Genomic DNA, 27514 nt, shown 5'->3' with positions numbered 1-27514 from the left:
AAAATTTTCCTTCTATATCATTTCAAAGTTTACATATATTTTGCTTTTTTTAGTAAAAAAACATTAACAACAGATTTTGAGTATCTTTCAAGTGATATGACATATATGAATAATTACCTTAAATAATTACAAGTTATTACATAGTTTGTGTTTCACAGTTTATTCAACCTTCTCTATTAACATTCACTCAAATTTTCCCCAAATTCTTGTCACATTTATAAAAAATTCAATAACAAGTATCATAAATACACACATATTTATGTAACTAACACTTCTATTTTGGCAGAATAAATGTCAAGAGAGGGAATAATGAGTCAAAGGTTAAAATCTTGGTACTGACAAATCAATAAGGTTACTTACTGCAATCCACACCTCCAACTGCCATGATGACAATGTTTGATTCCTTTTATCCCTGCCAACACTGGATGTTATAAGTTTCTTTAATTTTTGCCAATCCAATCACTCAAAGTGGTATTTCTTATTTTGCTCCTGCATAATTAGTGGAGTGCATTTTCTTGTTTATTAAAAAAAATTTTTGGAGATTCTTCTGTTTATTTTCTGTTAACTTTTCCATTGTTACACACCTTTCTTGGATTCTTATATATTAGTACCATTAACTTTGTCTTAAATGATGCAAATATTTTCTCACAGCTTGTTCTTTAGGTTTTAGACTCCTCATGGTATATTTGTCAGAAATAGTTAACTTTTACAGAGTCATATCTATAGAGATTTGTGTTATGACTTTCAGATTTCTTTCTTTACTTTCCAGGATTTTTATTTATTTTTTTGAGAGATAACTGACATACAATACCATACGGGTTTAAGTTGCATCACACAATGATTCAGTTTATTTACATTGTGAAATGATCACCACAGTAAGTTTAGCTAATATCTATCATTTCATATAGATTAAAAAAAAAGTCTTTTGGGTTTCTTGCATTGCTTTCAAAGAGCTCCTTTCTCCCAGAGATTAAGAAGTATATTTTCTTCTCTGTCTCTGTTTCTTGCTTTTACATCTCTTATCTATTTGAAATTAATTCTGCTGATAGTATTAATATCAGGTTTGGGTCTGTTTGCTCCCACCAGATGAGTACTCAATGATGCCCCCATCATCGTTAAAGAAAACCAGCTTTTCTTGGTTTATCTGAAATGTCAACTTTTAACATGTTGGTGGGCTGCCATCTCTGGGGTCGTACAGAGTCGGACACGACTGAAACGACTTAGCAGCAGACGCTCCTATATAGGATAAAGCATCTGCCTGCAATGCAGGAGACCCAGGTTCGATCCCTGGGTTGGGAAGATCCCCTGGAGAAGGAAATGGCAACCCACTTCAGTATTCTTGCCTGGAGAATCCCATGGACAGAGGAGCCTGGCAGGCTACAGTACACGGGGTTGCAAAGAGTCAGACACGACTGAACAACTTTACTTTCACTATATACTTTGATCTATTAAAATTTCTGGATTCTTCAGTTTCAGTGTAATAAAGCCATGCTGTTTCGATTATAGCAACGTTATACCCCACGTCTGCGGTCAGAGGCGGCGGCCGGGAGGAGCTACCCCACGTCCAAGGTCAGGGGCGGCGGCCAAGAGGACCTACCCCGCGTCCGAGGTCAGGGGCAGGGGCCAAGAGTGCCAGCTGCAACAGTGCAGGTGCAGCCAAGAGGAGCTACCCCACGCCTGAGGCGGCGGCTGGGAGGAGCAACCCCACGTGCAAGGAGTGGTGGCTGTGCGGGCGCAGGAGGGCCTAGAGGAGCTATTCCACGTTCAAGGTCAGGAGGGGCTGCGGTGAGGAGATAACCCTTGTCCAAGGTAAGGAGCAGCAGCTGCGCTTTGATGGAGCAGCCGTGAAGGGATACTCCACGTGCAAATAAGAGAAACCCAAGTAAGACAGTAGGTGTTGCAAGAGGGCATCAGAGGGCAGACACACTGAAACCATAATCACAGAAAACTAGTCAATCTAATCACACTAGGACCACAGCCTTGTCTAACTCAATAAAATCAAGCCATGCCCACGGGGCCACTCAAGTCAGGTGGGTCATGGTGGAGAGGTCTGACAGAATGTGGTCCACTGGAGAAGGGAATGGCAAACCACTTCAGTATTCTTGCCTCGAGAACCCCATGAACAGTATGAAAAGGCAAAATGATAGGATACTGAAAGAGGACCTCCCCAGGTCAGTAGGTGCCCAATATGCTACTGGAGGTCACTGGAGAAATAACTCCAGAAAGAATGAAGGGATGGAGCCAAAGCAAAAACAATACCCAGCTGTGGATGTGACTGGTGATAGAAGCAAGATCTGATGCTGTAAAGAGCAATATTGCATAGGAAGCTGGAATGTCAGGTCTATGAATCAAGGCAAATTGCAAGTAGTCAAACAGGAGATGGCAAGAGTGAACGTCGACATTCTAGCAATCAGTGAACTAAAATAGACTGGAATGGGTGAATTTAACTCAGATGAACATTATATCTACTACTGCAGGCAGAAATTCCTTAGAAGAAATGGAGTAGCCATCATGGTCAACAAAAGAGTTCAAAATGCAGTACTTGGATGCAGTCTCAAAAACGACAGAATGATCTCTGTTCGACTCCAAGGCAAACCATTCAATATCACAGTAATCCAAGTCTATGCCCCAACCAGTAACACTGAAGAAGCTGAAGTTGAACGGTTCTATGAAGACCTACAAGAACTTTAAGAACTAACACCTGAAAAAGATGTCCTTTTCATTATAGGGGACTGGAATGCAAAAGTAGGAAGTCAAGAAACAGGCAAATTTGCCTGGATTAACAGGCAAATTTAGCCTTGGAATGCGGAATGAAACAGGGCAAAGACTAATAGAGTTTTACCAAGAAAATGCACTGGTCACAGCAAACACCCTCTTCCAACAACACAAGAGAAGACTCTACACATGGACATCACCAGATGGGTCAACACCAAAATCAGACTGATTATATTCTATGCAGCCAAAGATGGAGAAGCTCTATACAGTCAACAACAACAAGACCGGGAGCTGACTGTGGCTCAGATCATGAACTCCTTATTGCCAAATTCAGACTTAAATTGAAGAAAGTAGGGAAAACCGCTAGACCATTCAGGTATGACCTAAATCAAATCCCTTATGATTATACAGTAGAAGTGAGAAATAGATTTAAGGGACTAGATCTCAGAGTGCCTGATGAACTATGGACGGAGGCTTGTGACACTGTATAGGAGACAGGGATCAAGACCATCTCCATGGAAAAGAAATGTAAATAAGCAAAATGGCTGTCTGGGGAGGCCTTACGAATAGCTGTGAAAAGAAGAGAGGTGAAAGGCAAAGGAGAAAAGGAAAGATATAAGCATCTGAATGCAGAGTTCCAAAGAATAGCAAGAAGAGAGAAGAAAGCCTTCTTCAGCAGTCAATGCAAAGAAATAGAGGAAAACAACAGATTGGGAAAGACTAGAGATCTCTTCAAGAAAATTAGAGATACCAAGGGAACATTTCATGCAAAGATGGGCTCGATAAAGGACAGAAATGGTATGGACCTAACAGAAGCAGAAGATATTAAGAAGAGGTGGCAATAATACATGGAAGAACTGTACAAAAAAGATCTTCAAGACCAAGATAATCATGATGGTGTGATCATTCACCTAGAGCCAGACATCTTGGAATGTGAAGTCAAGTGGGCCTTAAAAAGCATCACTATGAACAAAGCTAGTGGAGGTGATGGAATTCCAGGTGAGCTATTTCAAATCCTAAAAGATGATGCTGTGAAAGTGCTGCACTCAATATGCCAGCAAGTTTGGAAAACTCAGCAGTGGCCACAGGACTGGAAAAGGTCAGTTTTCATTCCAATCCCAAAGAAAGGCAATGCCAAGGAATGCTCAAACTACTGCACAATTGCACTCATCTCACACGCTAGTAGAGTAATGCTTAAAATTCTCCAAGCCAGGCTTCAGCAATACATGAACTGTGAACTTTCAGATGTTGAAGCTGGTTTTAGAAAAGGCAGAGGAACCAGAGATCAAATTGCAAACATCTGCTGGATCATGGAAAAAGCAAGAGAGTTCCAGAAAAACATCTATTTCTGTTTTATTGACTATGCCAAAGCCTTTGACTATGTGGACCACAATAAACTGTGGAAAATTCTGAAAGAGATGGGAATACCAGACCACCTGACCTGCCTCATGAGAAACCTGTATGCAGGTTAGGAAGCAACAGTTAGAACTGGACATGGAACAACAGACTGGTTTCAATTAGGAAAAGGAGTACCTCAAGGCTGTATATTGTCACCCTGCTTATTTAACTTCTATGCAGAGTATATCATGAGAAATGCTGGACTGGAAGAAACACAGGCTGGAATCAAGATTGCTGGGAGAAATATCAATAACCTCAGATATGCAGATGACACCACCCTTATGGCAGAAAGTGAAGAGGAGCTAAAAAGCCTCTTGATGAAAGTGAAAGAGGAGAGTGAAAAAGTTGGCTTAAAGCTCAACATTTAGAAAACAAAGATCATGGCATCTGGTCCCATCACTTCATGGGAAATAGATGGGGAAACAGGGGAAACAGTGCCAGACTTTATTTTGGGGGGCTCTAAAATCACTGCAGATGGTGACTGCAGCCATGAAATTGAAAGACGCTTACTCCTTGGAAGCAAAGTTATGACCAACCTAGATAGCATATTCAAAAGCAGAGACATTACTCTGCCAACAAAGGTCCATCTAGTCAAGGCTATGGTTTTTCCTGTGGTCATGTATGGATGTGAGAGTTGGACCATAAAGAAAGCTGAGCACTGAACAACTGATGCTTTTGAACTGTGGTGTTGGAGAAGACTCTTGAGAGTCCCTTGGACTGCAAGGAGATCCAACCAGTCCATTCTGAAGGAGATCAGCCCTGGGATTTCTTTGGAAGAATGATGCTAAAGCTGAAACTCCAGTACTTTGGCCACTTCATGTGAAGAGCTGACTCATTGGAAAAGACTCTGATGCTGGGAGGGATTGGGGGCAGGAGGAGAAGGAGGTGACAGAGGATGAGATGGCTGGATGGCATCATGGACTCGATGGACTTGAGTCTGAGTGAACTCCGGGAATTGGTGATGGACAGGGAGGCCTGGAGTGCTGTGATTCATGGGGTTGCAAAGAGTCAGACACCAATGAGCGACTGAACTGAAATAATGTGTAACTCTATTCAACCAATTTGAATATTTAGTTGAACAAATTTCCCTTATCTAATCCTTTTCTTTAAAAATTTCTAATTTCTATAAAGGTCATAGCAAGCAATTTATGAAGTATTTTTTATATGTAGGGCAGTTATAAGCAACTTTTCAAGGCACTCAATTAGTAGTAGACCCCAGATATGAACCCAGGCAGTCTGACTTCAAGGTTTATGCTCTTAAGCACTATGCTATACTGTCTTTACAACATATTCATGAAATTCTGCATAAACTTTAATTTTTAATTTTTATCGGAGCATAATTTATTCACAGTGTTGTGTTAATTCAGGTGTACAGCAAAGTGAGCCATATATATATATATATATAGCTCCACTTTTTTTTAGATTCTTTTCTCATATAGGCCATTAAAGAGTACTAAGTAGTTTCCTGTGCTATACAGTAGGCCATTATTAGTTATCTGTCTTATATATAGCAGTGTGTATATGGCAATCCCAATCTTTCAGTCTATCCGCCTCAACTTTCTGGTTACATGTCTGTTTTCTGCATCTGTAACTAATTCTGTTTTGCAGATTGTTCATTTGTACCCTTTAAAAAAAATATTCCACATATACCCAATGTCATGTATTTGTCTTCTCTGTTGGACTTACTTTACTCAGTCTATGTAAGTTTTAAAATCATTATGCTTAGTTCATTTTCTCACCTCACCTTTCAGAACTCTCTCAAATGCACTGGAATTTGAACTGGTATTTTTAAGAAAATTATACATTATGCTGGGAAGAACTGACATTTTAATCATCTTTCCTACCAGGAACATGATATAACTCTTCATTTATAAGATCATATTTGACATTACTTAATGAAACATTATGATTTTCTTCACAGTGATTCTGTACTTTCCTTATTGAATTCATTCCTATACATATATTTTAAAACATTTTGAAACTAATTTGAATAGTTTAATTTTTTCTTTGTCTCCTTCCTCGTGTTCTTTTCTCTGTATAGTTGTTTATGCTAAAGAAAAAAAAAAAGACCAATAGATATGGGGATTATAGAGATAGAAGTAGGCATAAAGAAAAAATAATAAGCTTTGGAAGCTGAGACATCTATATTGATTATTTCAAAATAAACTGGGGCAACACCAACGAAAAGGCAAGCAAAGCTGTTACATCTTATCTCTTATTCTATACCAAAATCATCCTGAACAGGATTATGTACGTACATCTTAATTCAATCATTTTTAACACTTACTGATAGGAAAAACACATGAAGTTTAGCTTGTTTTAGTAAAACCACAGAAACAGCTTCAGCTTTCCATTTATACTCTCTGATTCAATGCTTAATAATATGAAAAAACTTCCCATGCAATAAAACAATCAAAGTTTCTATTTTATGATTCTAGAATTTCTTATTTTTTCACATTTGGCTAGGGATAAAGGAATGACAAGACTATGAACTACTGGGTCAGCCAAAAAGTTTGTTTGGCTGACAAACAAACTCTCTGGCCAACCCAATAAATGCATTTTCTATTATTTATGAAAAAAAATCTAGTTCTGAGGAAAATGAGGTAAAAGAAAACCTTATCAAATATAGAAATACTCTTCTATTATACACTAAAATCTATAGATTAGTGTTGAAGAATAACTCAACCTTATACAGTATCTAACGTCATCAGGTTTATTAGTGTATATTTGAAACCATCCATTTTGATATGGCAAACTCAAAACAATTGAAATTTACAAGTGAAAACAAGCAAGCCTTAAGCCACAGTTGAGAGCCAAATAGCCACAATGGCAGAAAGGAATGGGTGCTGTTTGCTCTCTGAATTATCAAATAAGTACTTTTTAAGTTTTCAGAAACCTCTTTAGATATCGTCTCAATTTCCTCATTATTGATTTCAATCTTATCACCTTAAACTCTGGCTTTTCTCCTTAATACCACTGAAAAGAAACACTACAAAGTCACTGATGACCCAAATCTTCACTTAAAGCTGATGGTCTTTGCACAGTCCTTTTTCTCCTCCTCTGCAATATTTGATATTATTAACCATAGCTCTCTTGAACACTCTCTTTACTTTGCCTTCTATAGTGTATAGTTATCTCTTACCATCCTTTTTATATAGCTTGCTCTCACTCTTGTTCTTCCTGCTTTTGTCCCCTTCCTATCCACAATTTTAAAAACTGACATGGGCTTTTTATTTTTTTGTATTTTTATTATCATTTCCCTTTGAGACCACTGCAACAGTTATCTAATTGATCTTCTGCCTATTCCAAAAATGTTGACAAAAAGCATTTTCCTTAAAATACAAATGCGATCACATCACTTCCCTGTTTAAAATCTTTCAGTGGCTGCCGGGAGCCAGCACGAGGAGTACCGCTCATGGCATAGGTCATGAGGTTAAGGGGTCAGACAGGCAAAGGCAAGTTGACAGGCAAAGGCTAGTCAGGCCTTAAGGGAGCCTCGCTGAATTTTCTCGTGCATCTGCCCCCAAATCAGAGTCTGCCTGCCTTACTGCATTGTGCTTTTCGCCTACTTTTCTGACATTAACAGGGGGATGTCCCCCCACCACCTTTTTCTGGAAAAAGTTAATTTAGAGCTTTTAGATAATAAGTCTCCTGGGCATAATAAGAGTGTTTCAATCCAAAAACCCCTCTGATGGCTTTCTAGCCTGCCTACAGGACTCTTACAGCTGTGCATGTGATTGTTTGTGGCCTCCGGACCGCCAGAGGCACAGGAAGCTTAAAACATCCTAGGAATGTAGGGGCTTCAGAGGAGTCAAAATCATTAGAATAGGACTGATTAAGGGTTTCATTTGTTGAGCCAATACTTGCTGCCAAATTTTCATATCTTTTATTTGTTGATATAGTTGGTATATAGAAAAAGCAAGTAGCAACATAGGTCTTTGAGGTAAGTACCTTCTTTGTTATAACCCACTGCACCATTGTTCTATAGGGATGTAACTTTAGTTCTTTGAGGGTGATGCAGATTAAAGAAAAACACTTCAGGGGAAATGAGATTAACATTCATTAAGGAAGAGAGCCATAAAGTGTTAACAGGCCTCTTGACCAGAAGATAATGTAAATCACCTGAGACCCTTTGCATACAAAAAGATATACAGAAAGGGTCAGGACTGCTGCCCCTGCATGACTCTGTATCTTCCATTATGTAAAACTTAGGGTATATAAACACCTTTTAAAAATAAAGTTAGGGGGTTTTTGCACAAGCTTGGCCTCCCCCCGTGTCGACTCTCTCTTTCTCCCTCTCCCTCCCTCTCTTTTTCAGGCTGATCCCTTGGAACACTGAGGCTCTGTGTGTCTACTTATTTGCCCAGGCTTCTAAGACCCAGGTGAGAGGGAGCCCAAGGCAGGGCACCCTCCGCTATTCAAGCGGGAGCCTGTGGCTAACGTAGATGGTGCAAGTTTCTTGTCTTGAGACTTTATTAGCTTTCCGTGTAAACCAAGAAATATCAGCCTCTTTTCTCCACTAATTTACCTACTACACTATTCTTTCCTAATCTGTTTATATTTCTAATTAAATAATTCTTTCCTAAGACACCGACTCCGTCCCCCCTTCGAATTACCCTGGATCTTTCTATTATACTTACAATAAACTAAATAAATCCACTTATGAACTTAAATATTCTACATCATCAGGCCTCTGCCTCTATCTCATCTAGTGCCACTGACCCACAGTGCTCCAGCTATTGCAGCTTCTGGAATATAACAATATCATTCATGCTATAGATACTCTGCAGTTACCATTTCCTCTATTAACCCCCATATCCTTTAGACTCCTGGCTCATGGATGACATCCTTAGAATCTCCTTTTCAGATTCAATCTAACAATGGACACCTTCTTATTGTTATCACCTATCACAGGCACTTACTAACTTTTGAAATTATTCTGACCACTTAGTTTTGGTCTACCATCCCCACTTGAAATGTAAGCTCCATATGGGCAGTGAGCTGTCCCTGCTTAAGACTACACTCGCAATGCTTAGTATAACAGCACATAAAAGGTGGTCAACAAATATGTTCATATTATAACTGAATTAATGACTCACTGCCTGAAGAATTCCACTTATCCACGTTACATCACCCTCAACTGCCACAGAATTCTAACCGGAAATGACCACAGAAGTTTATCTAATCAACAAGACTTTTCTTAATAAATGAAGAAGCTAAGACCCAGAGAAGTTAAATAACTTAGCTATGGCCCTGTTTTTGCCTGATTACCTGTTATCTAGACCTTCACATTACACTAAAAAATTTAACCAGAAATTTGATTTTGCTGTAGAATACACATATATCCCCACAAACTACCATCTCTTAAAAACACTGCAAAGTAGTCTTATAGAAGTTGTGATTTATTATTATTTTTCTTTCCATTATGGTTTATGATACAATATTGAATATAGTAACAGTTCCCTGTGCTATACAATAGGACCTTGTTGTTTATCCATTCTACATACATTTGGGATTCCCTAGTGGCTCAGACGGTAAAGAGTCTGCCAGCAATGCAGAAGACCAGAGTTTAATCCCTGGGTCGGGAAGATCCCCTGGAGAAGGAAATGGCAACCCACTCCTGTATTCTTGCCTGGAAAATCCCATGGACGGAGGAGCTACTGGTGGGCTGCAGTCCATGGGGTCACAAAGAGTTGGACACGACTGAGTGACTACACCTTTATACAGTCGTCTGCATCTGCTAGTCTCAAACTCCCAATTCAACCCCTTGCCCTATCAGCAACCGCAAGTCTGTTCTCTATGTCTGTGAGCCCATTTCTGTTTCATAGATAAGTTCATGTGTGTCATATTTTAGATTTCACATATAAGTGGTATCATATGGTATTTGTTTTCCTCTTTCTGACTTACTTCGCATAGTATAATAATCTCTAGGTCCATCCATGTAGCTGCAAATAACATTCATTCTTTTTATGGCTGAGTAGTATTCCACTGTACATATACACCACATCTTTTTCATCCATTCATCTGCTGATGAACATTAAGGTTGTTGCCACATCTTGGCTACTGGAAATAGTGTTGCTAGGCACTCAGGGGTGCATTTTATCTTTTTGACTGATAATTTTGTTTGGACATATAGCAGTTATGATTTAAACTTTTATTGGTAGTCTTTGATAAATGTTTTGAAAAAATTTTAATCCTATATTTGCAACTGCTAACTAGACTTTCACCCACTAGAATATCTAATAAATTTCACTTACCTAAAGTACAACTTAACTTCCAATTAGTCTTAAGAAAATAAGTTACTATGGCATTTTATTATATCAAATACAGCGAAACAGTAGCTCAGAATATTGATTTGGATGTCATTCCATACCAAAGCTTATATGTGGTACAGCATGCATATGGACAAATGTATGAAAAAAAGGTGAATCAGGATTTCAAAATAGTTCTGCATTTGTTATGAATAAATTCTCCAGCCTTGCCTTTCCAGATTCAACCATACCCTGAAATTGTGGTTGATTTAAAAATTTCCCCCCATTTTACAATCTGCTTTTCTGGTTAAAATCAAACCAAATCAAACCAAACCAAGCCAACTGACTGAAAGTTAAATTCAATGTCAACTAAACTTAAACAACAAAGAAAATCTAATAATAATATACAGTTATTTTAAGAAGGCAGATTCATCTAGAAAACCTTGATGACTAACAGTCATGGTAATTATTTTCTGAATGACATGTTTTATATAATTAAATGAGAGTAAAAAGTTAACAATACCAAGGACTTTCCTGGTGGTCCAGTGGTTAAGAATTAGCATTACTGCTTGGAAAGAACACTAAGGGATGGTCACTATTAAGTATAGGTAATCTATTGCAGGTAATGGCTAATTCTGCTCTTATATACCAGAGAGCTGAACCACACAGAAAAGTAGGAGAAAAAAAGAATAGAGAATCAATAGTAAACTATTTCATTTAATACTTACAAGAGCTATTTAAGAAAATAAGACAAATAATCTATGTTTTAAAGAAAGGTAATCTAAGGAATAGAAAAAAGATGATATAAGTAACAAAGGATAGTTAGATATCTGAATCTGTTTCTTTCAATTCTAAAGTTCATTACAAGCCTCATTTACATCAAGGTATCATCTCCATTCTAGGAATTCATATAGATTACATGAAACAGTCATTTTTTAAATTACTATTGTGGGGAAAACCACTAGGCAATTCAGGTATGACTTAAATAAAATCTCTTATTATTGTATCACATAGGTAACAAATAGAGTCAAATGATTAGATCTGGTAGGCAGAGTGCCTGAAGAGCTATGGACAGAGGTCTGTAACACTGTACAGGAGGCAGTGACCAAAACCATCCCAAATAAAAAGAAATGCAAGAAGGTGAAGTATCCAACATCTGCTGAATCATAGAAAAAGCAAGGGAATTTCAGAAAAACATTTACTTCTGCTTCACTGACCATGCTAAATCCTTTGACTATGTGGATCACAACAAACTGTGGAAAATTCTTAAAGAGATGAGGATACCAGACCATCTTACTTGCCTCCTGGGAAACCTGTTTGCAGGCCAAGAAGCAACAGTTAGAATCGGACATGGAACAAAGGACTGATTTCAAATTAGGAAAGGAGCACATCAAGGCTGTATATCATCACCCTGCTTATTTAACTTACATGCAAGTACATCATGAGAAATGCTGGGCTGGATGAAGCACAAGCTGGAATCAAGATTGCCAGGAAAAATATCAATTACTTTAGATATCCAGATGTCACCAACTTTATGGCAGAAAGTGAAGAGGAACTAAAGACCCTCTTGATGAAAGTGAAAGAGGAGATTGAAAAAGCTGACTTAAAACTCAACATTCAAAAAACTAAGGTCATGGCAACTGGTCCCATCACTTCATGACAAATAGATGGGGAACAATGGAAACAGTGACAGACTTTATTTTCTTGGGCTCCAAAATCAGTGCGGACTGCGGCTGCAGCCATGAAATCATAAGACGCTTGCTTCTTGGAAGAAAAGCTATGACAAACCTAGACAGTGTATTAAAAAGCAGAGACATCAGTTTGCTGACAAAGGTCTGTCTAGTCAAAGCTATGGTTTTTCCAGTAGTCATGTACGGATGTGAGAGCTGGACTATAAAGGCTGAGCACTGAAGAATTGATGCTGTTGAATTGTGGTACTAGAGAAGACTCTTGAGAGTCCCTTGGACAGCAGGGAGATCAAACCAGTCAATCCTAAAGAAATCAGTCCTGAATATTCACTGGAAGGACTAAAGCTGAAACTGAAGCTCCAAAGCTTGGGCCACCTGATTCAACGAGTGGACTCGCTGGAAAAGACCCTGATGCTGCGAAAGATTGAGGGTAGGAGGAGAAGGGGGTGACAGAGGATGAGATGGTTATATGGCATCACCAACTCAATGACATGAGTTTGAGCAAACTTTGGGAGATGATGAAGGACAGGGAAGCCTGGTATGCTGTAGTCCACAGAGTCGCAGAGAGTCAGATATGACTTATTGACTGAACAATATTCTGGGCTAGACTGAGAAACAAGCTATACAGAAGAGGCATTGCTAGCTTTACGGAGCTAATATTCATATAAGTGTTTAGAAGATGAATGTTTTATTAAGTATACATATCCAGTCTGCTGTTCATGTTATTACACAAAGTGTAACATTAAGATGCATACTTCAGAAATTATCAGTATAGCAATTATTTCTCTTCTTTTTCTTAATATTTATTTATTTGGCTGTGCTGGGTCTCAGTTGCAGCATGCGAACTCTTAGGTGCAGCATATGAGGTCTTGTTCCCCTATGAGGGATCAAACCTAGGCCTCCTGCACTGGGAGTGTGGAGTCTTAGCCACTGGACCACCAGGGAAGTTCCCTCCCTATTTCTTGAACAGCTAAGTAACTGACTTTATTGTTGGTTTCCTGATTTTAATGTTAAAAAAATATACAACGAAAGATGGGATGATTGTGGTCTAATTAAACCTTGTATGTGAAAGGCCAAGTACTTATATACAGCGAAAAGACTCGGATAAACCATTTTTTTTTCTTTTTACGTTAAGTACGTCAGTATTTTGTATCTGAAATCAGCATAAAGAAAACCTTGAATGCTCCATGATGTTTATAGGGTTTTAAAAACTTCTGGGACATGCACGGTTGTAGTCCTAATATAGAAAGATGTTAGATACTATTAAGACACCTTTGCTTGTTACAGGAAACAAACTGTTCTCTTTGAAAAAAAGATACACAGATATACTTACATATACTCATTTTTAAGAAGTCATTTATACAGGATGGTATGATTATCAATATGAACCCAAAACAATATATAAATCAACTTATCAAAATACTGTACCTTCCTCTCCTTGAACAGGTTCTTCTAATAGCAATTCTGTCATACATTCCCAGTCTTTCAACAGTTCTTGAGAGCTCTCCCACAAACTGTCCACCAAGTAGGCAGCATGTTCATGTAACTAAAAATAACAAATCAAATGTGACTGAAGAACATTTAATGAAGAAACTACTACTAACATTATCGAGTTATTCAGCCATTTTGTTTATAATTAAAACTGTTGATAATGTTTTCAAGAGCCACTTAGAGAACACACACACACATACACACACACTTGCTTTCTACTACTGATAATGGGATACAATATATAGACTCAATCATTTTTTTAAAATAATAGTAAAGTTAAGGCTCTCCTAGTCCAACGGCATGATCTTTAATGAGTAAACTGAGAGGACAACTAGTTAACAGATTTCCTGAAGTTACATTTGGATTTATGCCACTATTCATTACTTTTAGTTTGTCTCTCTCTATAACAACCTTTAAAAAAAAAATCAAGTACTTTCTCCCATAATTTCATTTGAAACATCCAACATTGGTACCAGCCTAACTTTTTATTTCTGTTTTCTTCGTAAAGGTCAAAATGTAAGTTACTCCGTATCTCTGCTTTCCCCTCTAATTTCCACTTAATTCAATGAATCTGTCATTTCATCACACCTTCACTTTTTGCTGCTAATTACTTGACTATTTTCTTTGGAATCCTTGTTCCCACAGTAAACGCTCTCAAGTTTCTTATCAAACATTTCATGCTCAACTCTTTTCTGCTTGTCAGTCACTAAACTGAAGAATATTAATCTCTTTAGAAAAGGTAAGTAGAAGTGTTGGCCATGTACTAGTTTCTGCTACTTAAAATTAACTTCTCTATCCTTGTATGAAAATTCTACTACTTTTGAGTCTCATGACAACCACCTTCTAGATCAGCATTTCTCAAACTTTAGGACTGCAACCCATTCACTGGCTGTTAATATAATTTAATGTGTTGAGATCAAAATTAAAAAAAAAGGAAACACTAAAAAAGAGTGTAGAGCACATAGAATGTTAAGTACTATTTTATTTATCAGTCATATCGTTATTCTTAACTTCTATGTAAATTTTGACGACCTATTTAAAGCTCTGCCTCATTTCACCTCTTGAATTCTATACTTCATTTCCATTGCATTTTGAATCTCATATTCTGTTTTCTGAAATGCCTCAGGAAACTATGTACATACTTATGCACACTCAACATCCACAGTTTCCCAATGTTTTTTTGTCAAAGCCAGAGTAGATAATACTGATTAGCATCTCTGTTCAGAAAGAAGACGGGCAAAGGTTTGCAGTCAGATATAGTCAAACTTTCTAAATCACATATCCTAGGAAAATATCCCTAGACCATCAGTAACATTCCAACAGTGACAGGCACAAGTACAGTGTACAACCTGGTATCAAAAATGAAAATTAACAGCAGAAAATAGAAAAACCAATAGTTTTTTTAATAGGCTACTAAAGTGAAGTGAAGTGAAGTCGCTTAGTCGTGTCTGACTCCTTGCGACCCCATGGACTGTAGCCTACCAGGCTTCTCCGTCCATGGGATTCTCCAGGCAAGAATACTGGAGTGGGTTACCATTTCCTTCTCCAGGGGATCTTGCCGACCCAGGGACTGAACCTGGGTCTCCCACATTGGAGGCAGACGCTTTAACCTGAGCCACCAGGGAAGATCTAATAGGCTACTAAGCCTATGCTGAAATGGAGTTACTATTTAGTGGGTATAAAGTTTCAATATAGGGAAGATTTTGAAAAAGTTCTAGAGATTGATGGTAGTGACACCTGGACATCCATGTGAAAGTACTTAATGCCAATGAACAAGTACACTTACTAGTAGCTAATATGGTAAACTGTTTCACCAAAATTTTAAAAAATGCTGAGTAAACTTGAGTTTATGCTTGACACACTTAACCATATCTATAGAATAGGTATAAAAAGTTCACAAATATATTTTTGGCAGATTATACCTTCTATACATATCCTCCCTGTCCCTTTTAGTTCTGAATTCTGGACTTATATATGACATTGCCCCCTCAGCTTTTTATAAGCATTTGTTAATTACATCCAGTATCTATCCAGTTCACTTTCTATGTTAAATTTTTGATTAAGATGTATTTGTAAACATTTAATCTCTTTATTTCAACCCTATATGATAACCTGCCTTTTAAATAAAGCATGTTAGTCCATTTACATTTATTGAGAGATTACAGATGTTGGCATCTGCTTCCCCTGTTATCTACTAATGGCATTTTCTTTTTCTTTTTTTAATATGTGCTTCCTGCAGTTTTTTTCCTAACTCGTTTTTTCCATCACCATGATCACCAAAATTTAAAAATTTTATTTGCCTTAAGCATAAGAGTCATATCGTTTAGCTTGATTCCTAGACTTATTTGTTCACCAATATTTCTTATATTCTTTATTTTTCTGTTATTAAATCAATTTTTCACTTTGCTAAAAAACTGCCTCAAGTAATACTTTGCTAAAAAACTGCCTCAAGTAATACTTTGCATATAGGATACAAAGGTAGTAAACATTTTAACTACATATCCTTTGTTTAGTTGCCCCCTTCATTCTCTGTTTTCTTTGAAGTTTCTACTAGGTAACATAATAAACTGTTTTAATCTGTACCCCCTATTTCTTAATTTCGCTCTGATACTTTTAATTTCTTTCCTCCTTTGGAAAAAACTTTTTCCTTCCTGGAAAAAAATCCCTTGATCTATAGCCAATCCTTGGTTATGTCAATTCAGGTCATTTAATGATCCACCTTTCCCTCACATTTTGAAAATCATGTTAATTTCTAAGAACTCTCTTCTTCTTTCATAATTACTCTTTATTGTATTTGGGGGCATTAATAAAAAATTTTCATATGTCAGGCCTTGTGCTTCCTTTTCATTGTATTTTATTTTCAGGTTTCAGAGTTTCTTGGGTACCAGCATACATATTAATATATGAGCCCAGACTGAAGAATACTAGTAGCTAGAATGCTTTTCTTGAGTCTGATTGCAAGGTCCTAGCTTCCTTGGTTGTGAAGAAGTGGTAAGGGGGATATATAGTCAGGCAGGCTAATTGCAGGTATGCACTTTGTATTTTGAGTGCAGAAGTTCCCTGTCCCTATAGGTATCCATAAATTATTGGGGTATTTATTCACAACTTTGCATCTCAGCCTAATGTCTATATCCCAATGCCCAGACTAGCACTTCTAAAGTGAGGAATAAGCTCCACTAAAGGGCAGTCATTTAATTATTACTGAGAGCTTACTCCTTTCACCAGCCTTTGTTGCTCTCTCTTGTCTTTAACGTATTTCAGATTTCTACTAAAAAAGCCTCAAAATTTTTTTTCTCCTATTTTTGTCTTCTGTGAGGGTCAGTTCAGTTCAGTTCAGTCGCTCAGTCGTGTCCGACTCTTTGCAACCCCATGAATCTGTGAGGGTATGGGTTACTTAACTCTATTGGAATGAATTCATAATCATTTACTTTGCATTGTTCTGTCAACTGGTAATGTCTCACTCATTCTGACATTTTTAGCCTGAGGTTTTCAGTTGGATGAGTTGTTGGCACAATTCAAGGCTTTAAATACTGTGATTCCCTTAGTATTGGCATTTTTAAGGATGATTTTTCTATGCCTTAAATGACAGCATATTAAAATTTAACTCAGGAATGTTGTCATTGTTCTGGAAATTTTTTGTGTGTATATTCTCAATATAGATGCTAATGTCTTAGACCATTTCCTCTTTCTGACTCTAAGGTGGTGGCTTAGTAAAATGCATTCTGTTAACACTAATAATCTCTTGTTTCAAACTCAATGTGTACACCAGCAGGGCATGATAATATGTTGGCCCATTTTTTTTATTAAAAATTTTAAGTTCAACAGTATTAGCAACAACAATCAGTACAACATAGTCTGTCAGGAATTGGCTTGACATAACATTCATGATACCATCTTCCTGTCTTGGGGCATCTGTGATGGCCAAATAACTTGCTACTCTCAAACCTCTACAAGAATACCAGGTAGACAGATCCATGTTTGAGAAAAAAAAGTTTTTTATGTGGCCAATAGGGTAAAAGGTTACAACAGTCTTTCACACAATTCATACCAAGGATCTTCTACTGTAAGTGAAAGATGAAGCTATTAAGAAGAAAGGTCCTGAGGCATTCTCAATGGCCATAACGAAGCCCTGGGATTAAAAAGGATCTGGAACCCTAACAATGAAACAAAAATTTACTTTCTAAAAACAGTTTTTGGTATCATAATTTTATAAAAACAGCATGAAAATCAGGTTGTGCAAGCATTCTTTGTATTTCTTTGAAACAGATGAACAAAAAAGGTTGCTCATTAATGGATAGTCATTGTACAGCAAAATAATCAGAATTATATTATATACATAAATTAAAATTACATTTATGTGGGGTGAATTTTACCCTGCTATATCTAAGCATAATTTATTTTATAGAGTTTCCTCTAATCTTGTATATAACAAACTAATTTCATTTTCCTGGTGACTTTAACTAAAATTTTCTCAGTGTGTTCCCACTTGTTTTTAATTGGTTTCAAGGTTATTCATAAATACTGTACCTCATGTCAAATAGTTAACTCTTCTGTCAAACAGTTAATACTATAAACGAGCTCACAGTATAATGGAATCTTACACTTGTTCCTTTTATGAAAAATCATTTACAGTGCAAATAACCATTCTAAATAATTAAGCCTAAATTTGCAAATACTTTTACACTGGGTTTGTTCTCTGCTGAAACAGAGTCAGCTTTGGTAATCTTGAAGAACACATTAAAAAAAATAAAACACAGGAAAAAGTTATTCTGGGGGGGATTTCTTGGTTGTTATATTCATAATATATCTGTTAACTTTCTGTCTTAAATGACTGCCATAATTGGCCTTATCATTCTATATGCCTAAAAGTATAGTTACAATACTTCTAGATTGTCTGGAAACGTTCTGGGTTATGATTAACTGCTTTGGAATAATTATTAACAGCATCCTTGTCACTCTGAAAAGCATCAGTTTCAAAAGTTTGTATAGTAAGTATTATGGTCATACAACCTACAGGGATATCTGGGCTTATCATACACAAGTACCATTTATCCTACTATTTGGCATGCATTTCAAACAACAAAGACAATCTCAAATACACTAGGTATTTTTTCACTTGAAGCCAATGACTGCTAAAAAAGTTGTGATGGCTTAAAAATGCCACTTTTTGGTACAAAAAGAGAAAAATTAATTTAGGTAGATCTCTTAATCTTATTTCACCTATAATTCATATATAAAAGAGGAAGACCCTATGGACTGCAAACCTGTTTCAATTCAATATTTTACAATTCTATTATTAAAATCTTACTACTTAACATCCCAGGAAATTCCAGGGACAGAGGAGCCTGGTGGGCTACAGTCCATAGGGTTGCAAAGAGTTGGACAGGGCTTACCAAGTAAAGAACAACAACATCATCCCAGTAAAACAAAGGAATAGGAAAGATAATCAGTTCAGTCAATTATAGGTAACTGACTGATAATTCAACTATAAGCTAGACTTATTCTACTTTTATGATTTCTAAGGTTTCTTTCAATTCAACTTTTTATGAGCCTATGACTAAAATATTACTAAAAACTCACATTATAGTAAAACCAGAAGAGAGATTTTAACAAACAAAGCTTCCTGTAAAACAGGAGACCATAAACACCAATATTATGATCACGAATCAACTAGAAACCCTTAACTACGATTTGCAGTTGTTTTCGCAGCTAACAAGAATGTCACAGAAGAAAACTGGGAAATATATTTTAATGTTCTTGTAACATTTTAGTAAAGAGCAGCAAACACATAAAACAGTAATACCATTTCAAAAATAGAGCAGTAATGCACATCACAAATTACTGCTATGAATAGAGGATGAAACTGTAAAACTAAGTACTTGTGGCTTTTAATATATCAAAAAAGTCAAGTCCTTGGACTTTCAGAGATGCAAAACATTTTCTTTCAATTAACAATCAAGTTCAACTAATCTGATCATCATATTCCCCAAACTTTTCAGTAGTTAAATAGTATATGTGTATCTCATCCCTATCAGTTTTTGATGCTACTGTTACTATTAAAGTCAAAATTTTAAATAGGACTTGATTGTTGCAAAATACTTTTAATCTCATTTCTTTAAAACTTAAAGGGTTAAGGGTTTAATTTGAATAGTCCATCACAGGTGTGATATTTACTGAGTATTTAGTGTTTTACCTTAAACATTTATAAGCATCTATATTTTACTCCATAATAATATCCACACTTGCTTTGTTAAGAAAATAATGCTTTGGACTCTTGCTATCCAAGTGGTTCCTGGACTTCTGGTCCAGAAGCATAAACAAAAAGTAGCATCTCAGATTCCAATTCAAGAGTAACTGAATTAGAACTGGCATTTTAAGAAGATCCCCACAAAATCTGTATACATATTTAATACACTGTTCTCAAACACATCCTTTACACAAATGCAATTCTCCAGTTGGTTTCATTTTGACTGTATTCTTTCTCTGTTCCCAACTCACTTAAAAAATATTAGCAATTCCCTCACTTTTCTGGTTCTGCTTTGCCCTAACCCCACTCTTTCCACTAATCCTTACATCTCTGTCTGATCTTAATTTTCTTATAGACTATCTGTTTGTCTCTCAATTCCTCATTTCTACAGAGTATCTCCAGCACTTTCAAACTTGAGCAGTCATACAGTCTCTTACGTTTCTCTTATTCCTAGACATTCCCATACAAACCAAAAATTCTCTTTCCCCAAGTAAAGTTCAGGGTCCTAGATTTCTAGATTTTTGCTACCTTTATTTGCAACTCTATTCCCACTCATTTCTAAGCCAATAAGTTTGTTTATTCAGAGCTTCAGGTATAAGTTTGCTATCCCCCCATGTTATACCAGCAGTTGGAAATACAGTTCTAACATTAAAGAACATTTAAATGGGCAAACTAAAGTTCACATGTGCAAACAGATTCTGATAGATAGTATGTTATGGATGTTAACTGTTTGATAAACTGACATGGAAATGCTGCATGAGCTTGCACTACTACTAATTTACATTCAAATTCATATTTTTCCTTTTCCTTAAATAACTTTCAAACAAGATAGAACCAGTGGTTTGACAGCTTGAAAATGTTCATATACTGTTTCAATAATATAATTTTTCTTTTCATTTTGGCCATACCACACAGCTTGTAGGATCTTAGTTTTCTGACTAGGGATCGAACCTGGGCCCTCTGCAGGGAATTCCCTAAATAATGTAATTTAAAAGCTACAGGTAAAAAGAAAAGCTACAAGAAAAACAAAAAGCAACAAAAAGAGTATGCTGTATTGCAATGCAGTACTATAAAACTTTAAAAACTGCTAACCTATATTCAGTGTTAATCCCTATCTGCACACATATTCCCAAAAAATGTAGAGTACTGATCCCATTATTATGGAATCAAATCTATGGAGCTAAGGAATTTCTTGGTGGTCCAATGGTTAGGACATGGGCTTTCACTCAGGGAACTAACATCCCACAAGTTGTGCAGCATAGCCAAAAAATTTAAAATATCCATGAAGGCAACTTTGTAAGAAACAGTCTTGTCTTCATTTGATTTTAAAAAATTACTAATTACAATGATTAAATGACAATTTTACTTAAAATATAATCTAATACAACAAAATAAAGAGCTATGTTAAAAATTTACCTCACTTTCAAGAAAGAAAAGGACAAGCATCCTAATAAGGTTCCCATTCGGACTGTTTCTCCCCCTTCTTTTTGCTAATGCTTCTTCTGCTTGTGGGTCATGTCTGCTAAACAATCTGGAAATAAGTAACAAAATAAGAATATTACAAATTTACATGGATATGAATTTAAGTCTTCTCCTTCAGTATATAAATTTCAGTGTTTAGACTGAAAAACAGACTAAGTGTATGTGCATGTACATTTTGTAAAAAACAAACAAAAAAACCAAACTTGATCATGGAATTCTGAGACTACAGTTTACTTAACAGATTTTAAAAGATCACAATATTAAATGGTAGGAAAATGCTAAACAAGATTAGCTTTTTCAAAAGTTCTCCAACTGAGTATTTCCAGGGCAGGGGAATAAAAGATGCTTATAAGGCAAAGCTTTTGTTTGCATAGGAACTGACTCCATTTTCTCAAAGAAATAAAAAATAATGGAGGCTTACTTTGGTAGATATTTATATGAAATGTTAAATTTAAAAAATTTTAGTAAATGTTTCAAACTTAGACAAATATAGTAGAGATAAAATTACATATATCCAAGGGCTCTTTCTGATTCCAGTGTTGCCATTAATGAACCTTGAACCTTTTTAAATCTATCTTTTCTTTGAAACTACAGAAGCAATACACTCTTTCTAAATATATGGAAGCAATAAGTTCTTTCTAAAATTCCTTTTGAGAAGTTAAAAAAGGGACTAACTAGAACATAATAAAAAAAAAAGAAAGGGAAATTAAGACTACAATATACCCTTGATATTCGCGACAGACAATACCTCAAGACAAATATGGAAATAGCACTATTTTATATTAGCCAATGAGTCAGAGTCACATCTTACTGTAAAAGCCATGCCTGAAAATTCTGACTTCTTCACTTTCATTAGCAGCATGCACTACTGGCCAGCTTCCTTCTTAAATAAATATTTTTTTACATAGAAATAGCTCTTTCTTGTTTTGAGAGCTATCACTGAGTAAAGAGGGGCTTCCTCAATGGCTCAGCTAGTAAAGAATCCACCTGCAATGCAGTAGACACAGGAGATCAGGTTCGATCCCTGGATCGGAAAGATCCCCTGGAGGAGGAAACAGAAAAGCATTCCAGTGTTCCTGTCTGGAAAATTTCATGGACAGAGGAACTTGGCAGGCTGCAGTCCAAAGAGCTGGACATGACTGAGTGGCTAAGCACACTGGATGTTTGGTGTTTCCTTGTGCTTTGTTGACTCCTATGACAGCTATCACCCTCAATCTTAGCCTACTTTGTGGCTGTCCACAAAGAAACAGGTTTACAAAGAGACAGTGAGACAAATATTTAATAGTTATAAGCAAGAGTCACTTTACCACTGAGTAAAGAGCAGTTTGTGATTGCAGCACCAAGATGCTGATGCTAGATGGAGGGCCACGCTTGCTCATTATCAAAGTTAATCACCCATGTACAACAGTTGCCCAGTGCATGATTTATATCTGTACTTAGCATAATCACACATAATTACAAATCACTACATGTAAAAGACCTCTGGGTTAACCTGTCAAAGTCACTAAGTTAAATCTATGAATAAAAACAAAAACACAGCAAAACATCCCCCTGCCCAAGAATATGCTTATATTTTAAGAATGAATTAATAAATTATAGAATATATATAGTAGAGACCATGATCAATAACATATTTCATAAGGATGTTTAATTACATCAAAAAACTCTCATTAGCTCTATGCTTTGTCAAAAAATTGGATGAGATTTTGCTTTGAAATTAAACTGTAGCTGCATACATATTTTTACTATCATTACAGATTACTGATTAAAATAATCCTCCTCCTAATAAGATGAAAAAAAAAACCCTGAAAATTTGGGAGGTATTTTGAAGATAATTTTAGATTACTAGTGTTGGGAAGTTAAGATGAGAACACAGAATTTTAAAAGGGAAAACAATTTGATGAAATAAAATTTCAATTACTTAGGTGACTCTTTATAAACTTTAAGCACTTCTGCCATCTCCATTTACAAGGAGCTGACTAGCTGAGGACTGTCCTTTTAGATTTTAGATCAAAGGAATATGTCACAAGGGGCATCTTTCTCAGGGATGTGACTCATGATGTGTATGTAGGCTGTAAGAATGTTACAGCCCACAGAATTTGCAGTGGCCACTTTAGCACTATGTTCAGTCACTCTTTCTTTTACTAACTATAAAACAACAACAAAACAACAACAGAAAAGTGGAACTTGTTTCATAGAGAATTAGCTCACTTTTTATGAAGGAATTCTCCAGCTGCCACAGCAACAGGGCGATGTGCTGAGTACACCAAATGGTAAACATTTTCACAGTCTTCATTGGAAAGAGCTTCTTCACTTCCACTGAAAAATTCAGAAAAGTAAAACTGAGCCAAAACAAATGTTTACTGTCAGTTCTACCTTTATCAAAATTTCGTATGGTTCTTTATAAAAGCTCAAGGTATACTGATTTTATTTTTCCACTCTTTTTAGTTGAGTTTGAAAATAATATTTTTAATTATAAAGGGCCCTTCAATTGTTAAATAAAATTCAGAAAATACAGATAAAATAAGAAAATAAAAGGTCCACATTTCTTCCCATACACACCTATAGACAATGACTCTTAACACCTTGGGATATATATTAGCCCAATTTAGCTCAGTTTCTTTAAACATGCATAAGTTTTTTTTGTTAACAGACATTAGTCACATATCCACCCGTTTCATAGTTAACTGTTACTGTGCTATGTCAGTCTTGCCAGAATTGGCTATTTTATAGTTTATCACAATATTTACAATACTATTTAGTCTTCTTTCTATATAAAATGATTTACTAGTCATAATCACTCCTTTACTAATGCAAATTTGCTGTCTTTCTTTTCATGCAGTCTTAAGGTTTCAACCTTTTATTGGTTTGCTGGAATGCATCTTTAAGTATTTTTTTCCAAAAGAGGGAATATCTATTTCCTGACTATTAATATGGTTAAAAACATTTGAAAGGATTAAAGATTAATGACTAGATGGGGTACAGAATGTTTGGGCTGTACAGGTTCTTGACAAGATGTAGCAGTATAAACTCATTCCACAGAATTCAATTCTGGAGATGCCTCAGAGACTAGAAGGAGACTAAGGGATCTGTCAAATGAATATAAATTAGAATGACCTTTGCAGCAAAATAATGTAGTTGCATCATAGTATAAGGAACAAACTTTAGTTTTGAATGAAAAAGAGCTGGATATCAAGGATGGGAGACAGATTAGAAGCAGTTTAATTTAATTTAATTTTTTTTAATTTTTTAATTTTTTTTTAAATTTTAAAATCTTTAATTCTTACATGTGTTCCCAAACATGAACCCTTAAAGTTCACTCTTTTCCCCTCTCAACAAGGCCTAAATTTTAACCACTTAATTATATGTATATAAACCAGCTCAATGAACTAATACCCTCAGGATGACGTTAAACTCATAGGAAAAAAAAAAATTAAGACTTCTCAGTAATCCCAGCTCATAAGGGAAAGGAAATAATCTACATCAAAAGAAAAATAAACAGATGGAGAGAAAAAGAATTTAAAGATAGTACAACAGGATGTTAAAGGTGACTTTAACTTGTTATTTTGAGGAAGTTTTGGTAGACATCTCACAAGCCAAGAAAAATAAGGCCAGATTATTTCATGCAGTGCTGTAAGAGACTGGAGAGTTAGTTTGTGAACCTCACCATATAAGTAGAAATCAGGAGAAAGCGCAATATAATGAGTAGAAATTCATACTTCCTCCAAGTTTCCTTTAGGCCAGACATGAAATAATTAAAGAGAGCCAGCCTGGATAGTTTTAAAAGACATCTTGCCCAACAAGGCCATATACAGGGCAAGCAACTCAGAGAGGAAACTGAAAGCCAGGTGCTGAATCACAAAGTAAATAGCCAGAGGAAGCATCATCCACTGCGGGGAACCACTGTCATAAACACCCAAAGCGGGGATAAGACAGGAGGGAAAAGGGCAGGACACAAATGTGAGATGACGACGATGGGGAGCACCTGCTGGCATGCTGGACAGGCTGGAGCCAGCTGAAACCAAGGTGGCTTTCAGAATAGTACAGTTATTGACCTTTAGCTCATAATACCTTCACCGAAATACTAAAAAGCACTCCTTTCACACCATGTCAGTTCTGAAAAGGACCATAAAAGGACAAAAAAGATTGGGCAGTGGCCCAATTTTTGGGAAATCCTCACCCCTCCCCCAAATAGCAAGAATATTTCTCCTACTCATTAGCCTATGAAATCACTTAACCCAAAAAAAGTACGTCCCCATGCCCCTGGGCCTATTTCACTTTCCCAGAGGACCCTGTGCCCTGGGGTGGCTCTTGCCTTCTGAGACAGACTGCATTCTGTCTATGGAATGTGTATCACTAAATAAACTTGCTTTCCCTTTACTATGGTTCCCTCCTAAATTCTTCCTGTGGGTTGCCAATGACCCTCAATTGGAGGTCCATCCTAAGGACTTCTGTGGGTCTCAGGATGCCACCTCCCTCTCCTGCAACAGGGAGAGCTCTCTGAGGAATCCAGAAAAGGACCAAAGTTATCTAATGAATTAGATCATCTGACACAGTTGGAGGGCCATAACTGTACTTTTTATATAAGATATGTTCGGCCCTTATTTCCTCCAATGAAAGCACAGAAAAGAACCTTAAAAATAGACTTTTGAAACTAGCCAAACTACTTCCTAAATTCAAGATGAAAGTATGATTTTTCTTTTCAGCCAAACAAGGTATCAGATAGTTTGAAAAACACTCTTTAAGGAAGTAAACTAGCTGGAAAATATAATACTGGAAGAGCCTATGAGAGACTCCTGCAAATAAGGCAGAGCACCAAAGAATTGATGCCTTTGAACTGTGGTGCTGGAGAAGACTCCTGAAAGTCTCTTGGACAATAAGGAGATCAAACCAGTCAATCTTAAGGGAAATCAACCCTGAATACTTGTTGGAAAGACTGACGCTGAAGCTGAGCATAGTGAAAGTCACTCAGTCATGTCCGACTCTTTGGGACTGCATGGACGATACAGTCCATGGAATTCTCCAGGCCAGAATACTGGAGTGAGTAGCCTTTCCCTTCTCCAGGGAATCTCCCCAACCCAGGGATAGACCCTAGGTCTCCACATTGCAGGCAGATCCTTTCCCAGCTGAGCCACAGGGGGAGCCCCCAAATACTGAAGTGAGTAGACTATCCCTTCTCCAGAGGATCTTGCCAACCCAGGAATCAAACCAGGGTCTCCTGCATTGCAAGTAGATTCTTTAACAACTGAGCTATCACAGAAGCTGAAGTTGAAGCTCCAGTATTTTGGTCATCTGATGTGAACAGTTGACTCCTTAGAAAAGTCCCTGATGCAGAGAAACACTGAGAGCAGAAGGAGAAGAAGGCGTCAGAGGATGAAATGGCTGGGTGGCATCACCAATCCAATGGACATGAACTTGCCAAACTTTGGGAAATGGTGAGGGACAGGCAGGCCTGGCATGCTGCACTCCATGGGGTCACAAAGAATGGGACATGACTGGGCGACTAAACAACAACAAATGAGAGAATTACTCTTCCTTGAAGGTAAGAGAAGAAGTACTGAAAATATCAAAGCAGTTAACAACTTGCCTGAATGAGCAAGTATTGAAACTAAATTTTTTCAAAAAAGCAAAAAAAAAAAAAAGGGGGTAAAAAAGTAATCCTTAACAACAGATTTTAAACTCTAGACAATTTCAATGAAAAAGATGAGTGGGTGGAATGAGGTTATTTTTTGTTCAAGGGAAAGACATTGATAAGCTTGTAAAATTCAAACTTAAGATTATAATTACTTGTCATAGTAGTCACAATCTTCATAAATGACAAAGAAGAAAGAGATATAATGATAAAGTGGATACTATCAGAAGATGTACAAATCATGAATAGAGAGGTACTGATTTATATACTCTGAAGTATATCAAACAACAGTGTGTAAGAAAAGATAAGATAGTAGTTGAAGACTCTAACACATCCTTCTGAAAAAAAGGCAAAAAAAAGTAAAGTTATAGATAATTTGGATGACACTGAATAAATTCAAAGTAATGAATAGAAATACATAACTATATAAGCAACACAGATAAGTACTGTTTTTACACATATTTAGAAAATTCAGAATATTGACCAAAATATGCAGAACACATTGTTAAATAAAACAATAAAATAGAAAGAATAGCTTTAATCTGATCTAGGGAGAACAGAAATTACTACTGAATAATCCATGCTTAAACTGAAAATCATAACAGTAATC

At 36.5% G+C, this 27514-nt stretch overlaps 1 protein-coding gene across 2 annotated transcripts in view; it reads right to left on the bottom strand.

The window, feature by feature from the left end:
- The window catches only part of STAG1 (STAG1 cohesin complex component), a 322933-nt gene that overhangs the window by 73989 nt on the left and 221430 nt on the right, over positions 1-27514 (bottom strand). For both annotated transcript variants that reach the window (XM_068987932.1, XM_068987933.1), the window contains exons 12-14: positions 23484-23591; positions 21207-21321; positions 13481-13598 (exon numbers count right to left, since the gene is read on the bottom strand). In XM_068987932.1, coding sequence (XP_068844033.1) covers positions 13481-13598; positions 21207-21321; positions 23484-23591 — 341 coding nt within the window. The remainder of the gene's footprint in view (positions 1-13480; positions 13599-21206; positions 21322-23483; positions 23592-27514) is intronic.

This window comes from Capricornis sumatraensis, chromosome 1, assembly GCF_032405125.1.
Source record: "Capricornis sumatraensis isolate serow.1 chromosome 1, serow.2, whole genome shotgun sequence".
NCBI lineage: Eukaryota > Metazoa > Chordata > Mammalia > Artiodactyla > Bovidae > Capricornis > Capricornis sumatraensis.
This window is presented reverse-complemented; position numbering and strand designations above follow the sequence as displayed.